The sequence below is a fragment of the Artemia franciscana genome, chromosome 5, assembly GCF_032884065.1.
Source record: "Artemia franciscana chromosome 5, ASM3288406v1, whole genome shotgun sequence".
Taxonomy (NCBI): Eukaryota; Metazoa; Arthropoda; class Branchiopoda; order Anostraca; family Artemiidae; genus Artemia; species Artemia franciscana.
Window position 1 is genome coordinate 22811055 of NC_088867.1, and position 16887 is coordinate 22827941.

Below are 16887 nucleotides of genomic sequence, written 5' to 3' on the forward strand. Positions count from 1 at the left end.
ACTCAAATAGCTTACCGAATAGATTTCAAACTGAAAACCCTTACAGACAATTTCCAGAAAGTTTGCAGTGGAAGGAAGTTTTGGAGGGTCCATAGGTCTACTGTTCGTGTCGAAACATACACAAAGTGATCTCACATTAAACAAATGCAACATACCCATTTTCCTGCTAAAACATGGCAGAGAAAGCGGGATACAGGCGGGGCCAAGGGGCCACTTTTTGCCGGCAATCGTAAATAGAAGTTATTTACATGCTTCCCATTTAAATCAAGCATTCTATGTTAAAAAATTGTCAATGGTAATAGATACAATAGAACTCGAACTCCGCATGGAGTCAGAATGGACCAGTGTTTTAAAAATATTTGTTTTTCTGAAAAAGTCAATTTTCTTGCCAAGAGTCAGCTTTCTAACATCACAACGAAGAAAGAGCAAAGGCTAAGTTCCAATTTCTTTAACAATAAATAATTTGTTCTGGTTCAAAATTTAATTTTCTCGCCAAGGATCAACTTTCTAATTTCACAACGAAGAGAGCAGCAAAGGGTAAGCTCCAATTTCTTTAGCCATTACGAAACAATTAAAAGTTTAGGATGCGCGTGCGATACATTTCTCTGCATTAATCCCACACGCAGAAAATAAAATGACAAACTCAACCAAAATCAAGAAAAGAAAAGGTTGTTAACAATGGACGATATAACTTTCGGACTGTAATATAATGAAGCTTATTATATCTCTCAATATTTTGTTTATTATTAAAAAATAAATGTTTTAGCGATAAGTCTAGGGAAGAGCCAAAAATATTAAGTCAATTTAGATTTTAGTCGACTTTTTTCTTTTTTTTTTTTTTTTTTTTTTTTTTTTTTTTTTTTTTTTTTTTTTTTTTTTTTTTTTTTTTTGTACCAGTTGCTAGCTAGAAAGAAGCTTTCCCTCGAAAGCTTAAAGATAATCCGAGGAAACTAAAACTTGGCAGAACAACTTCAGATAATCATCACCAACATAGATTACAAAACTCCAATTCAGTTTACTGACCGTTGACTATTAACATAATGGCAAAACAAAGACCATCTTCCTTTGGTCCCACACAAAAATTGCAAGCAACTTTCCAGAATTTGATATCAACTTCAACAATGAAGCCCAGGCCTACGCTTCTCGTAAAAACTATAGAGGTTTGATGCTTATCATATTTTCGCAATAAACTCAAATTAGTAACACAGGAAATACTAGCAAAATAATTCAAGAAAGAAATGTAGCTTTGACTTGCCTGCAAACAAGCTGGCCGTCCATATTATCGTTTTCATCATTAGACGTAAATGTTACACGACCACCGATCACAGCTCCAATTATGTACACCAACCACGTCAGCTGACCTTTAAAATATTCAAAATCGATATTTCATCGGAGTCATAAAACATCATCGGAAGTAAATTAATACAAACAAAAAGAAATTAAGACAAATCATGATTTGAATTTAGTTTCATTGACAAAAAGAATACTGATACAAATACAACAGCATGTGCTTAAATAGGTTCATTTTACATATTTTTTATTTATTTTGTGTCGATTTCTGCGTCAATACAGTAATTTGAGCCTGAATATCTTGTTCCATTTAGATCATTGGAACTTTCGAAATAGAAATCCATTTCTACGCTACTTATTCTGCTATTTGTTTTATGACTTTAATCGATCTGGAGAGTAACTCTCTATGTTAATGTATCTTTATACACGCGTTGCAGGGCCGAGCCGATTGAGGCTGATAAATTTGCATACACTCTTCATCCATCCCACCCTGTTTAAAACGTCTTCTTTGGCCGCCTTCTAGGACTTCCCAACAGTCTCAAGTCAGTTTTTATAGCCTGGTCTGAGGTTCCAGTATTTCACCTACTCCTCGCAGGCCATTTAGCAAAACTAGTTTTTGTTCTAATGACAATTAATCCCTCCTGAGAATATGCCTCACTTTCATCTTGCCATTAGGTTAGTAATTAGTAGATACTCGGAGAAAACAGTTAACCTGCCACCAAAGAGATAGAAAAATGGATAAATGCCAGATTATCGCAAGTTTTCGCAATTTGTTCCACTTTTCTGTTCTAAAAATTACATTCTACAATCTAGAAAAATTGATATCAAGAGGTGTTTCTGCAAATAAATTAACTTGGCAATTTAAAAAATTTAGTTTTCATTAAGTTTTCATTACGTTTTCATAACGAACTTTTAAATAAATATCAAAAGAATTATCTGGAAATACTTAAAGAAATTTTCAACTAATTTCGGAGGTTTGACAAATGATGATGTAGCGCCATTTATTTTGAATTGTGTTTCTAATAGAGCGGATTTTTTTTAAAAAATAGCCACATGGTAACGATGAATTCTATAATTGTTTAGTTCATTCAATTTTTTTTTTTGCATTGTGTTAATATTTGTGATTTGGTAAAATAATCATATTTAGTTTACCTATTGTTGCTAAAAAGAGGGATATATTAACAGGATAAGCTTGTTTTGGTGTTACTTGGTTGTTTTACATTTGAATTTTTTTTCATAGGCATGTATTTTGGGGGTGATACCTGACACGGGGATGCCATGGATATTCTGTGGTAGCCACAACACTTTGCTGGGTAGAGAATTTAAAGTGGCGAAACCCTATAGGCAAGTGTATTCTCCTGATGAGCCCTTGTGTTGGGTTGTTGCCTCTGAATTATTTGTCTTTATTATTTTTTCTATTGTTTGGTAAATGACGACTTATACTTATTGACGACATGACTGCCTGTCCATGGATTATTCTTTATGGTTGATTGTGTATTGCTATGCTGTTTTACCTATGTGATTGTATGGATGAGTAGGGTTAAGGCCTCATTCAAGTGCTGGTCTATATTAATCACTAATTTAGGAAAACAGTCTTCCTTTTCTCCTTCTGTCCTTTTTTTTTATGTGTTTGTGCTGTTGCATTGGTGATTTCTCTTTTCATGATATATATAAGATTACCACGAATAAAGATGGGGACATCAGCATGTCTTGAGTCATGTAGGGGCTAGAATACAGATTTTAGTTTTAAAAAATAAAATCATAAAGTTGTTGCATAAGAAAGGATTGGAATTAAAGCAAAGGTCTGGATGCAGGAAATGGCAGTATTCCAAAAAAATTCGAAGTATTTGACTTGGCCTTGGCAAGCAAAGAAAAAAATAGCATGATCTTTGAAAATAAACTGTCGTTGTTAAGGCAGTCAGATGGATCAATGAAGTTGGGTTATTGAATTGAAGGCTGGTTACTCGCCACTTAGAAAAAGAACAAGAGCTAAGAGCTCATATAGCACTTGTGACGAGGTCGTAAGAGCCGAGAGCCAAGAACTCATATGGTATGAGCTCTAGCAAAATTGTAAGAATCAATAGATTGCTTTAAAAGGAAAATCAGAAACTTAATGCCGATCGGGATTTAAAATAAGAGCTCTGAGTCACGAGATCCTTCTAAATATCAAATATACCAAGATCCGATCATCCACTTGCAAGTTAAAAATACCTTAATTTTTCTAACCTTTCCTCCCCCTTCAGCCCCCCAGATGGTCGAATCGGGGAAAAAGACTTTATCAAGTCAATTTATGCAGCTCCCTGACAAACCTACCAAATTTCATCGTCCTAGCACGTCCAGAAGCACCAAACTCGCCAAAGCACTAAACCCCACCACCTAACTCCACCAAGGAGAGCGGATCCAGTCCGGTTACGTCAATCACGTATCTACGACATTTATAAGCGTTTTCCAAGATTTCCGGTTTCCCCTTCCAACTCCCCCCAATGTCAAAAGATCTGGTCGGTATTTGAAATGAGAGCTCTGAGACACGAGTTCCTTCTAAATATCAAATTTCATTAAGAAATTTTTCTTAATTTTTGCCTCAATTTTTGCCTCAATTTTTCCAAATTAACAACCCCCAGCTCCCTCAAAGAGAACGGATCCATACCAATTATGTTAATCTCGTATCTACAACTTGTGCTTATTCTTCCCATCAAGTTTCATCCCGATCTCTCCACTCCAAGGGTTTTCCAAGATTTCCGGTTTCCAAGATTTCGCTTCCCCTCCCCCCCCAAACCTTCTATGTCCCCGGATCCGATTCGAATTGAAAAAGGAGCAACTGAGACATAAGATTCTTCTATATATCAAGTTTTATTAAGATCCGATCACCCATTCGTAAGATACCTCGACTTTCACGTCTTCCAAGAATTCCAGTTTCCCACACTAACCACCTTCAATGTCACCGGATCTGTTCGAGATTTAAAAGGAAAGTTCTAAAGCACAAGATCCTTCTAGATATCAAATTTCATTAAGATCTTATCACCCATTCGTAAGTTACAAATACCTCATTTTTTTTAATTTTTCCAGATTACCCCCCCCCCCCAACTCCACCAAAGAGAGCGGATCCGATCCGGTTATGTCAGTCACCTATCTTGGACTTTTGCTTATTCTTTCCACCAAGTTTTATCCTGATCTCTCCGCTTTAAGCGTTTTCCAAGATTTCCGTTCCCCCCCCCCCTCCCTAATGACACTGGATCCGGTCAGGATTTAAAATAAGAAATCTGAGTTTCGAGGTACTTCTAAATATGAAATTTCATTAAGATACGATCAATCTTTCATAAGTCAAAAATACCTCATTTTTTCTAATATTTTAGAATTAACCCTCATCCCCCCCAACTCCCCCAAAGAGAGCAGATCCGTTCCGGTTATGTCAATCCCGTATCTAGGACTTCTGCTTATTTTTCCCAACAAGTTTCATCCCGATCCCTCCATTCTAAGCGTTTTCCAAGATTTTAGCCCCCCCCCCCCAACTCCCCCAATGTCACCAGACCTGGTCGGGATTTAAAATAAGAGCTCTGATACATGATATCCTTCCAAACATCAAATTTCGTTAAGATCCCATCACCCATTCGAAAGTTAAAAATACTTCATTTTTTCTATTTTTTCCGAATTAACCGACCCCACACTCCCCCCCCCCAGATGGTAAAATCGTGAAAACGACTATTTCTATTTATATCTAGTCCGGCCCCTGATACGCCTGCCAAATTTCATCATCCTAAGTTACCTGGAAGTGCCTAAATTTGCAAAACCGGGACAGACAGACAGACCGACAGAATGTACGATCGCTATATGACACTTGCTTAATACCAAGACCAATATAAAATAGATTGAGAATATTAGAAAAAAATTGGATTCCGTATCCATGCCCTATGCGTTGATGCGTGTTTCACTTGCTATATAAGTGTAAAACATTTAAGTGTTTAAGAAGTAATATATTTTGTGTGTGAACTAAGATGAAGTAGGCCAATAAGCGTGATTTGGAATGAATATTTCAAGTATGGTACTTGTGTATCTAGTATGATACTATTATGCAGCAGGGAGGGTTTTTCAGGGTCAAAATGGACCATGGAGAAAACTGCCAAGTGCATTATAGGTTGGACTTTAAGTAAATCGAGTTATGTAGATAAGGTACGCATCTATTATCTAACCATGATGATTATTTTGTTTGATGCCAAGGCCTTACAGTTATTTGTAGTTTATATCAGTTCATATCATACTGTCTTGTGTTAAGCCACTTCATTCGTAAGGGATAGTACTTCGCTTCTTATCACTAAGCTACATGCTAAGAACTATGGTTAAATAATTAAAAAAAAAAACAGTTATGGCATGAAAAGGTTAGGAATAGGGAACCTTTAGAATGGATGTCTCTCTGCTACAGAATAGAAAACAAAGATTGGCAAAAACTGTCTTCCACAAAGACATATACTCTTAGCAGAAATTGGAACAAATTCTTATGTGGCTTGTGGTGATTTAATTAACCCTAAAACAATTTAAAAACAGTTTTCACTTAAAAGAATGTTTTTCTTCTAAGAACATTTTGATGCCTCTTAAATTTGATAAACCTTTTATATATACTTGATAAACCTTTATATATATATATATATATATATATATATATATATATATATATATATATATATATATATATATATATATATATATATATATATATATATATATATATGTATATATATATATATATATATATATATATATATATATATATATATATATATATATATATATATATATATAAAGTTAGAGTAAAATAAACATGTGATGACGTAAATAATCCAGAGCTTCGTTCCCACTCAACTATATTTTTAAACCTAAAGCTGGGTTTCTCCCAGGTCACAAATAGGCTTAAAACATGTAGAATAAGTTTGATGTTATATCTTACCCGAAATATTTCTTTTTTAAATTCAAGCGATTTTACTGCAAACAAACTTACAGGGTTGTGCCGATCAGTGGCAGGTCTTATCACAATAAAAGATAAGGCACTAAACATATAATAATCACGGCCATAACCCATAGCCATCGTCATAAAAATTTAAATAGAAACTCAGAATAACATAAACAGAGTCAAACTGAAACCTAAAAAAAAATTAAATATCTGACTTCCTGAAAAAATTAAAACAACACGAAATTAAGTTCATATTATAAAAAGAAAACATAAAAGCAACAACGATTAAAAAGAATATTGAAATAAAACAAATCTATATGTACAATTATTGAGGAGTGACTGTAGCATTAAACACCTTGACGAACTAGGGAACGAAAATATATGTGTAACGCATATATAATGCTGTTACCGGCTGAATTTTAGGTAGTGTCACGAGAACTGTTGGCACGAAGGGAGATGCTCAGGGGAGAGGATTTCACGAAGCAGTGGATTTGCCAAAATACCGACACTAAACTTGAAACACAATTCATCACGGCGTGTCGAAAGAGTACTGAGGGAAAATTTTTATAAAAGGCAGCAATAACAGACTTAGAGGGATTTAGAAACTATCGGAAGAGCTCGGTATTGGATCCTTTCCAGGCGGTCCTTCTGATCTGAAGTCAGGCCGTAATGCGAGTAAAACAAGCATATTCTACCAGCGGTCAAATAAACGTAAGAAAAATATACAATAGATTGGGACACTATGGGGGTTGGGACACCGTGAGGAGCAAGGGGGTTTAAAGACGGATACCCCAGGTTTGTCCGTTTGATCATTTCCTGTGTTTGTTTTTTTCTTTCGAAGCTCAATCCCTGATTTACTAGTGAAACTTAGAAAGATTTCAGCTAGTTCCTTCTGCTAAGAGACAAATTCCGAGGCTAGAATCTTAAGTTTTTCTCCGATTCTTTTTTTTTTTTTTTTTTTACTATAAAGCCTAATGATATGTTAATCTTAACAACACCTAGTTTTTCCTACAACTTTTCTAAATTGAAAATTTTCCTCCAAAAATGGACAATTGGTAATTTCTGCATAAAACATTAAGTAATCAAACAGGACCGTAGAGTAACTTCGTGTTTTAAAATATATAGAAAATTAGATACTAACTTAATTTTTGAAACGTAGATTTTACTTTGCATCCTTCGTTATTTTTACCTTTTTCGAATCTATAAACAACACTTTTTTGAATTATCTTTGCACGAAGAGATCACTTTAAAGTTAAATTATATCCGCATGTATGTTTTGTAAAGCTTTACATCAAGTAATGTAAGCGTAAAGAGTAACATCATTTAGGAGGCCACTTAAACACGTTAAGTAATCATACGGAACAAATTTTGCCCGTAACGTAAGTAGGCTCTAGCTCTGCTGAAAATTCTACGTTACGTCCATTTATGCTACGTTATAGAGAGGTTAATAGCCAAAAGTCATCAGCAGCCACAAAATGGGGTTTCTGATTGAGCAACGAATAAATTTTGAAAAAAAAAATATTAGTAAACTTTTCCAAGAAAACTTTTGACGCCTGATCGGAGCTTGAAAATACATCTCCATTCCACATTTGTAATTTTTGAATTGTTTAGTTATGATGCTTTGGGCGACTCAAGACACCAATTAAGATGTTTTTGTTGTTGCTTTTTACGTTAGTCTACCGTAAAATGACTTCTTCCAGCGTGAAAGATTAGGCTTAACGTGACTTAACTGAAACCATTATCATTAAAAATTACGTACGTACTGTGAAAGTCGTTTTGATTTAATCAAACGTAGATAAGTTTGGATTTGGAAGAACATCCCAAAAAAATAGATAAATATCCTATATTATTCCCACATTAGGTTCTATGTATTATATACTATATGTTACATATAATATATTCCGTGCTACAAATACAATAATACATATTCTACACACTCTGAGAAAAAATACTGAAAAAAGAAATAACAGATTCTAATGATTTATGATTATTTTCAAATAACAAGTTACTGGGCAGTCACTGTGGCGCTGATACAAAAACCAAAGAACACGTGTGACGTGCTCATGATTTTTCATGAGAGCAAAAAAAAACTTTTAGCCGGCTTTTTTTATTTGGCAATGGTGAGTACAAGAAAAAGGATAATATTTCGCTGCATAATATGTTTTCATTTTAGGACATACTATATAAAATTGTGGCAGACCCTTTTTGAGCCAGGAGAGCTGAAAAGTCTTTTTTCATCTTAAACATTACCAGTCTCCCTACCTTGAAGCAGGTTAATAAACTTTTCCAAATGTACAAAATGCTGAAAATTTAGTACTTATAAAAGGGTAGCCACTCCTCATGACTTTGAAGAGCATTACCATACTTCCTACTGGTGATTACAAAAATCACCATTTTTGTGGATTGCAGCAACATCCCAAAAAACATTACTACAATAACTTCAAGTATTAGAACAAGCTTAAGAGTAAGAAAATAGCACTAAAATGAAATATTAGAATAAATGAATAATAATTCAGACCTAAAATATGAAAATATCTAGTATTAACACCATCATGTGTCAATATGCGGAGAGCTAGGTATTAAACGAAAGATTCTTGTCCTTCTTCTGTTAACTTTTTTCCTTTTTGTGCGACGAACATTATATCATGTTATCTATAGCATGCTAAATTTAGATTATTTTTTTCCAAGGCTGAAGCCAGATACAAAGCAAGGCTAAATTGGTTTGAAATATTTTTAACCACTATTGGTTAAAAACAAGGCAGTATGCTGTCGCAGTTTAGTTTTGAAAGCTCAAATTTCATTAATTACTTCTTTTTGTACATTATTTACTTTGACAAAACTTCTCCATTTGCCATCAGAAATCAAGCAAGAGTCTTCATTACCTTCTTGAATAGCCACACTCATTTCCTGAGCACTAGGATTGGACAGCAAATCTTGATAATTTCCAGCGGCTGTATCAAAAAGTTGCATTAAAAGAGTACAAGTTTTAACGTATTCACATCGTCCAATTGTTGAAAGTTGTTCAAGCTGTTGACTAACCATTCCTTGATCTTCCAAAGGATCTTCTAAACCTTCTCTGCAAATAAAAAAAAAATCAACGGTTTCCATCTAAGATGTCTTGGCATCTAGAAATCAGGTTAGGTTCAATGATCATTGCATTCGACCAGAAATTGAAGAAAATCCCCTCCTAAAGATCATTACCATTGAAGGTAGTAGAAATAAGATAAATCCTCAAATTGGTTTAAGATAGAAAATCGTTACTACAATTGTTGCGATATCAGTCACGATGCTTAATTAAGCTTCTAACTTTTTTTAAACTCAACTGTTTCACAGATTGCTGCTAAAAGCACTGGTGTGTCTAAATCCTATTAAAGCCCCGCTAAATCGCTAAAATGAAGGTTCTCTTTACTTCCTATGTTATCTGAGTTTCCACCACCTTGTTTTTTACATCAACTAATTACTCAAAATTAATCTTAGCATAATTAAATCTATAGGCATATTTTAGATCGGTCTGATGCTTTTTTGTACATTTTTAAGCTTAAGTATATGAATTCTTACATATTTCAGCATATTTTCAAAAAAAAAAATTGAACAGACAGGAATTCTTCAATAAATAATGGAAGGTTAAGGAGTGCTTTTGCGCAGACCTTAGGGGAATCCAACCCTCCCGCTCTTCCTGAATCCGTTAAAACATCGGACTCACTTGCCAGAGACGTTAGCTTTTTTATGCCTAGATTCACCGTACCAGGCAGCCTTAACAGCATCTGACATGCCATTGTACTTTAAACTAGTCCCCTCTGAGGTTGAAAATTTCGAATCTTTGTTGTACCGTATTTTGAATTCTAAATCATAACACACAGCAGGGGGGGGGGGTAAATACTCCAGAAACGTCATTCAAAATAGAAGTGTAACACGGAAAGAAGCAGTTTCTCAAGTACGCTCTTGGTGTAGTCAAGGATTTCAAGGATTCAACAACTTTACTAAAAATAATGCATGCCGGCTTGACGACCGGTAACAAACAAAGCACAAATATGCTTCAAAAACGCAACCGGTACACATTTGCTAAACTTTACAACTAACCAAATCATCACTGAAATAAACACAAATAAAGAGCAATAAAAAAATAATTATTATTACTGAATAATAAATTAAAAAAAATAATGGTAATAATATAAGAAAAACGAACATATTAGTAATAAAAGAAAAAAGAAAATTATTTAATTTGTCCTCTTTTAGCTAACTGAATCCCCTTTAAGATAACTGGATCAGGATGAGTACCTTTATGTCAATCTTGCCAATTCGTCAAATCGAGGTTGCAAGTTCTAGAAGACGAAGCCGGTCGACTCTTGTTTGGCACCTTGGATCAGAATATTAGTAAATCTTGTTCTCGATGCACAGAAGTTGAACATCCTTACATCAGATGATTTTGCTATTTCAAGCTATCTTTTTGGTTTTCTTGTTTTGGGATAGATGATTATACAATTGAAACGGAAATCTATTAACAACGGGTAAAAACTCATAAGACAGGGAAAAAAGAAAACGTTAATAGATTTTTGTTTCAATTGTAAATGAAGAGAAGTGTGGCCTAAGAAAATTTACAGCTGGTTATGTCGCGTTGTCATAGGCAAAATGACGCAGAGGGCTTGAGACGATGTTATTCATGTGATTTGAGCAGACAAGGAAAAGCAAAGGCCCGAAGGTACCAGCTTGAGTTATGCTCCCTTTTACTGAATTTTCGAGAAAGCTCCCAATCAAGTTTTAAAAGACATCCACGGATACGATACACATGGACCTTCGTCAGTAAGTCACGGTGCCATATTCTGTCTAAAACTTTGGCTAAGTTGAAAGGAAACAGCCTAATGTGGCATCCCCTTGTCAGTACTTCGATCCACATCTGGTTTAGACCCATGTGACAGGCTTTCGTGGAGTGTTTTCGTCAGAATCCATGTCTACGATCATCTGAAAGCTCGTTGAACTTATATTCTAAGAAAGAGTACGATGAAAATATTTTCTTACATTTTCCCACTGCGAAACAGGAGGCTGGCAGGCCTATGTGAATCGGCATTCGTTGGATCACCATCAGGTTTTCGAATTGGAAAGAAATGGGAAGATTTCCATATTTGCGAGCAGCAAGGGCGTACTCGGGATTTTCGTTCGAGGGGGATCATTTTTTCGGGGCGATTTAAAAAATAAACAACAACTACAAAACGCATCAAAATTTGTTAATAACACTTAGTTTTTCACCATCACCATCAAGTTTTCGAATAGGAAGGAAACGGGAAGATTTCCATGCCTGTGAGAAGCAAGGGCGAATTCAGGATTTTTACTCGAGGGGGATTATTTTTTCGGACTATTTACAAAAAAAAAAAACTACAAAACGCGTCCAATCTGACAATATGCACAATTGCAACTTTTTTCAAGTTTGACAAAAATCTGCGTGTGTGGGGGGGGAGGGGGAATCTCAGTAATACATCCCTGGCTACGATCTTAGGGAGAAGGTTCCGGAGGGAAAACACAGCCAGAAAAGAGAAAACAAAAGTAACACTAGTTCAGTACTGCAGGACTTCCGGGCAACATTTTTTATGGGTTAATGGTCCGTTGATTTGATCACATCAAGATGTTACTGAATGCGACGGATAAGTTAGGTTACTCCTGTTAAGGTTACTTTCGTTATTTTTTTTCTTTCTTTTTTTTTTTTTTTAGCACCGAGGACGGTATAGCGAAGGTTTTTGCCGAAACATCTGCTTTATTTTTGTTATTCATTTGCTAAAAATATCCCTAGTTTTTGTTTTGTCTTTTGTTTTCGCCATTTTTTTCACTCTTAATTTTTTTTTTTTTTTCACAAGGGAATGATCTAACACGCATTTTATGTCCTTCAAGATCTGTTACATTACCATATGCGTTTCAAAATTTACTTCCGAGGTTCGTAATCTATCAGAATGTTCCCCTGCAACTTTTTTTTCACTGATTTATCCTTTGGCAAACTTTTACAATGGCTATGCAATCTTAAGCGTAGTACATAATGCATTTGTAAAGATCTTTCTTTGTATTAGCTTCTCGGAGTCTCATCACTCTTTTATAGTGAACTTAAAATGGCAAAACTTACAAAAACATGTTTTCATGAAATATATGCTTAATAAAAGTTATTCTGCTGAATTCCATGTCAAGTAGCAAATCCCATTATCGGATTTACCAATAAAGCTCTTGTACAAAGAGCTCAATTTGCAATTTTGCCACTACTTTGTAATGCCATAAGAGTTCTGAAATAAAAATTAATGGAGTTATGGAGGTCCAAATGGCTCCCCAAATGGGAGATAATTAGGTACATTATTGTTTCTTCATTAGAAAAATTAAAAATTTTAAGGCAAAATTAAATTATCAATTTAGTATAACTTAAACATCAATTGATGGAAGAACCCCGAAATAACAATCCCGGGTAAGACCTAACTTCAACTTGCTATTTTCTCTCCCGATGTTCTTTTGGAGACCATGAATGACGTATACCTGAAACCGGGTTGTATCCAGGACTTTTATACGGGGAGGGGGTTACAAAAGAATTTTTCGGTGGGGGTACAAGAAAAACTTTAAAATGTATCAAAAATTTGTTTATATTCATTTTTGTTACGTTTTTACGAGTCAGAACACACATTTCTGGGGAATTCAAACCCTCTAAACCCCCCTCCAGATAAGGCCTTGAGCTGAATACAACTTTTTTAACATGGTTAGGTTAATAACCAGTAATAGATTAATCGGTTCCATTTAATTATTGTCGTAGCAGGCTTTGTCTTCCCACCTGATAATGCGCCAATACAAATATGATCCATTGACGAATTACATGTTATTAAATTATACTAATTGAAGATGCATAATTTAATACAAAATCTATGATGAATAGAGATACCCAATTACATGATAATCTAGACGCTACATATGATATGTGTTTCTTTCAGCTATAAATATATGTAATTATAGCTATGTCAGAAGTTTAGAGATGACTGTATTTCTAAACTTTTTGTTCAGTCTTTTATAGCCTGTTTTCCTTCAGTGTACATATGCGGCATTTTATGGAAAAGACTATTGAACATGTCTATAGTACCTAAAGTAAATATTAAAAGACAGAACAGTACTTGAATTAGATGATCAAAAAGTAATTTTTTTTGTCTCGAGTACAATTTGCAAAAAGAAGATGCAGCTTTGTTAATATAAAGATGGGGTTTTGTGTTTAAAAAAAAATAGCAAGAAAATTCTGTACTATCCCATTACATGCAAAGCTTAAAATAGACAAGGATTTTCTTTGGATGTATGTTACCATTAGTTCTATGAAGACACTATTAAATCTAAAATCTCTTTTGTCTATCCAAATCTGTGAAAAAAGAGCAAAAGGAAGGATCTCAACATAGAAAACACAAATTCGACGTTCGAATAAAAAGGATAAAATCAATTTTCTTTCTTTATCTCTTCAATATGTTTATAATCACAGAAGTACAGAAATATAATCGCTTGTTTATTAGCTACAAATTAGATTTGTCATTTAGTTCAAGTTGCAGAAAGTGATTTGCATTGTCCTCAAAGACCTTATACTTAAAAAAAAAATCAAAAAATCAAAAAATCAATAGTCCAAAATTCAGATATTTAAGCATGAAAATCCTTTCTTCAAGCATCTGATCACTTTTCCGCAGGAAAATCTCTTCTAATTCTCCAAGAGATATTTTGGCTTTAAGCATTTTATATTATTCATTTTATTTATGCATACAGTCTGAAGCGAAATTGCTTTTCGCTAAAAAAAAAAATAAGGAAAAAATATTAGATAAATATGACATTTTGCAGATACTAGAACAGAAGTTCTCTTGGCGCATTTGCAAAGAAACAAAAAAAAAACATTAACATTAATAATCAGAGATAAAAGTGTAATAATACTTTGTATTATTTGTTAATATAATACCAAAAAAAAAGGGTCAAAACTCTTAATAGCCATATGAGCCAAGGGTTCCAAAAAATTTCCCATTAGAATACCAGACATGATTTTAAAACTGCGTCCACAAAACTCAGCCCCTACAACCCAGGCCACAAAATTCAATCCACTCAAAACTTGACTCGAGAAAACTTAACCTACCAAAATTCAACTGACAGAAAGTTCAACACACGCAAAGTTCAAACTGATAAAATTCGACAAAGCAAAACTCATTGCAGGCAAAATTCAACCCGTCATGTCTCGACCCAGAGATACTCAGTCCAGAAAATCTGACGTAGAAAAATTTCGTCATTACAAATTTTGACTAAAGAAGAAATCAAAGTCGTAAAACTCGGCTCCCCAGAAATCAACCCACACAAAATTCGACGCGGCAAAGTCGGTGATGCGGGTATGGTAATGAAGAGTCGCGGATCATTTTGTGTCTTTAATCATACACAGAGAATATTACTCTACGATTCCGCTTCCAATAAATTTCTTCTCAAGCCTAAACAATTGGCAGAGAGATAGGGCACGTACCGATGCTCTGCATCAAATCAAATAGATTGAAAACCATCATTAATTTACAATTTAAGCAAGATGTACATGGCAGTATTTTAGCCAAAAATTGGAAATGAGAAGAATAGGAGGGCTGGAGGGGTCTCAGGGCCGATTTGCTCCACGAACTTAACATATTAAAAATTGGTGCATGATTATGTTTCAAAAAGGTGCACCATGCCTACTTTTGTGCTAAAAAGTACGCTAGGAGGGATGAGAGGGTATTTACAGCCTCTAGCTCTTTAATTATTTAATCATACCATGGAATTCCTCACGTTATTTCAGTTTAGACGTGATGAAATATTCCTCCCTTTCTGATGAAAATTTGAAGCTATAGATGGGTGGAGCACTGCTATTCGGGGGGATGGGGGGCATGGGCCTATCATATGCTGATATTATTGTATGATTCTACTTATTTCAAACTGCAACATGCCTTCCTTTGTGTATTAAAAAAAAGTCGAGAGAAGCAGATGGGGAAGGGGGGAATCCTCGTGTGATTCCGGTATAAAAAGGGGCCGTATGCGCAATTGTTCACACAAAATTGACGGGAAGGGGAGGGGAGGAAGAGGCCACGGTACCCATTATCCTATCATACCTGAAATCCTTGTAGGATTCCAGTTCAAACAAGTTGTAGCGTGCCTACATTTCTGCTAAAAAGTTAGGAGTGAGAGGGGCACGGATCATCTTTGATTCATACAGATTGAAAATCCTCGTGATTCTGACTCAAACTAAGAGCAAGATAGCGGTTTTTTGTTGAAAAGAGTGGGGGCGGGAGAATCGAAGGGGGTATGTTAGAGGAGCCACAGGTTAACTTTGTGCCTCCACTATTACATGTTGAATATGGTTATGTAGTTACGCTTGAAATAAAATGCAACACGCCTACCTTTCTGTAACAAAGTTGATAGGGAGAAGATGGGTAAACATAAGAGTCACTGCCCCACTTAAGGTATCAATCTTTTCGAATTAGAACTTGTCTCGAGCTTGCCCAAAATCACGACTTAGCTCATATATTACATAAATAGCTCATATTTTCACAGAGCCATTAATCAATTTCTTTTCCCAATGTGTACGACAAGAATATTAATGCCCTATGTATGGAGATGGATGAATCTTTGCATCATTTTTAGGGGAATGTAGGGAATTGAGGGAGTTGCGCTTGGGAATACTTGGTAGGGAGGTCGGGAGAAAGATTGGATTTTGGAGATTCTGAGAAGTAGATGTTACTTAAATATAAATTATATTCGAAAGTTCTTCCGGGTAGGTATGCGGTATCGTGCTGATTTTCTTAAGTAATTAGTTTTAGTGTCTTTTTAGTCTCTGTTCTGTTGCTGTGTTCTTTCGCTTGTTTTGTGTATATCACCATGGGTAAATTGGGCATTCGTGTGAATAGATCTATTTATCTATTTATCGATCTATCTAGCAATCTATTTATCTATTTATCCATCTATATATCTATCAATTATCAGCCTCTCCGAATTTTTAAAATGGCGTATCTGATGGACGAGTTTTATAGGAGAAAAAACTGATGTTGCGCATTCAAGGATCGCCGTTAAAACAAAACTATGCATCCCTTAGTTCAAAAGTTGATTGTCTTGCCCTTGACCAACTTTTTAATATAACTAATAAGAAAGGATTAAATGGCCTGCTCCAATATATTTAGGAATAACAGGCCTATTAAAGTTGAGGAGGCAGATGTAACATAACTCCTCTTTTTCAGTCCTAAAGGCCGAAAACCAATGAGCTCGCATCTACCAAAATTGCAAACAGAAATGGCCTGTAAAAGTACATGCCACTACATTCAGACTCATGGGAAAATGCTCCTTTGTTTATATAAGAATTTTTCTTTTATTATTTTAAGAAATATTTTGACAATGGAGCCAGGGAAAAGGTGCATGTCTTAAGCATGCGTAGATTCAGTCTAGATTCAAGCTGAAACTTGTGCCTGCCTGCCTGCTTGACCAGAGCTTTCCACCCGAAAGCAAAATCATGGCTTAAGAAAAAGAAAACTTGGAGAAACTACTTCAAATAACCGTCTCTGATATAGACTATAAAACTCTGCTTCAGAGCCTCCCCCAGAGGGCTCTGACTCGAGGCAAAGCAAAACCTCAATTTAGGCCCGAGACAAGAACTATAAACTGATCTCAAAAAT

General features: G+C 35.0%; 1 protein-coding gene across 1 annotated transcript in view; it reads right to left on the bottom strand.

The window, feature by feature from the left end:
• Positions 1 to 16887, bottom strand: part of LOC136027124 (exportin-7-like) — a gene marked incomplete in the record, with an annotated part of 197101 nt that overhangs the window by 133390 nt on the left and 46824 nt on the right. The window contains 2 exon segments of the mRNA XM_065704079.1: positions 1256 to 1361; positions 9115 to 9308. Coding sequence (XP_065560151.1) covers positions 1256 to 1361; positions 9115 to 9308 — 300 coding nt within the window.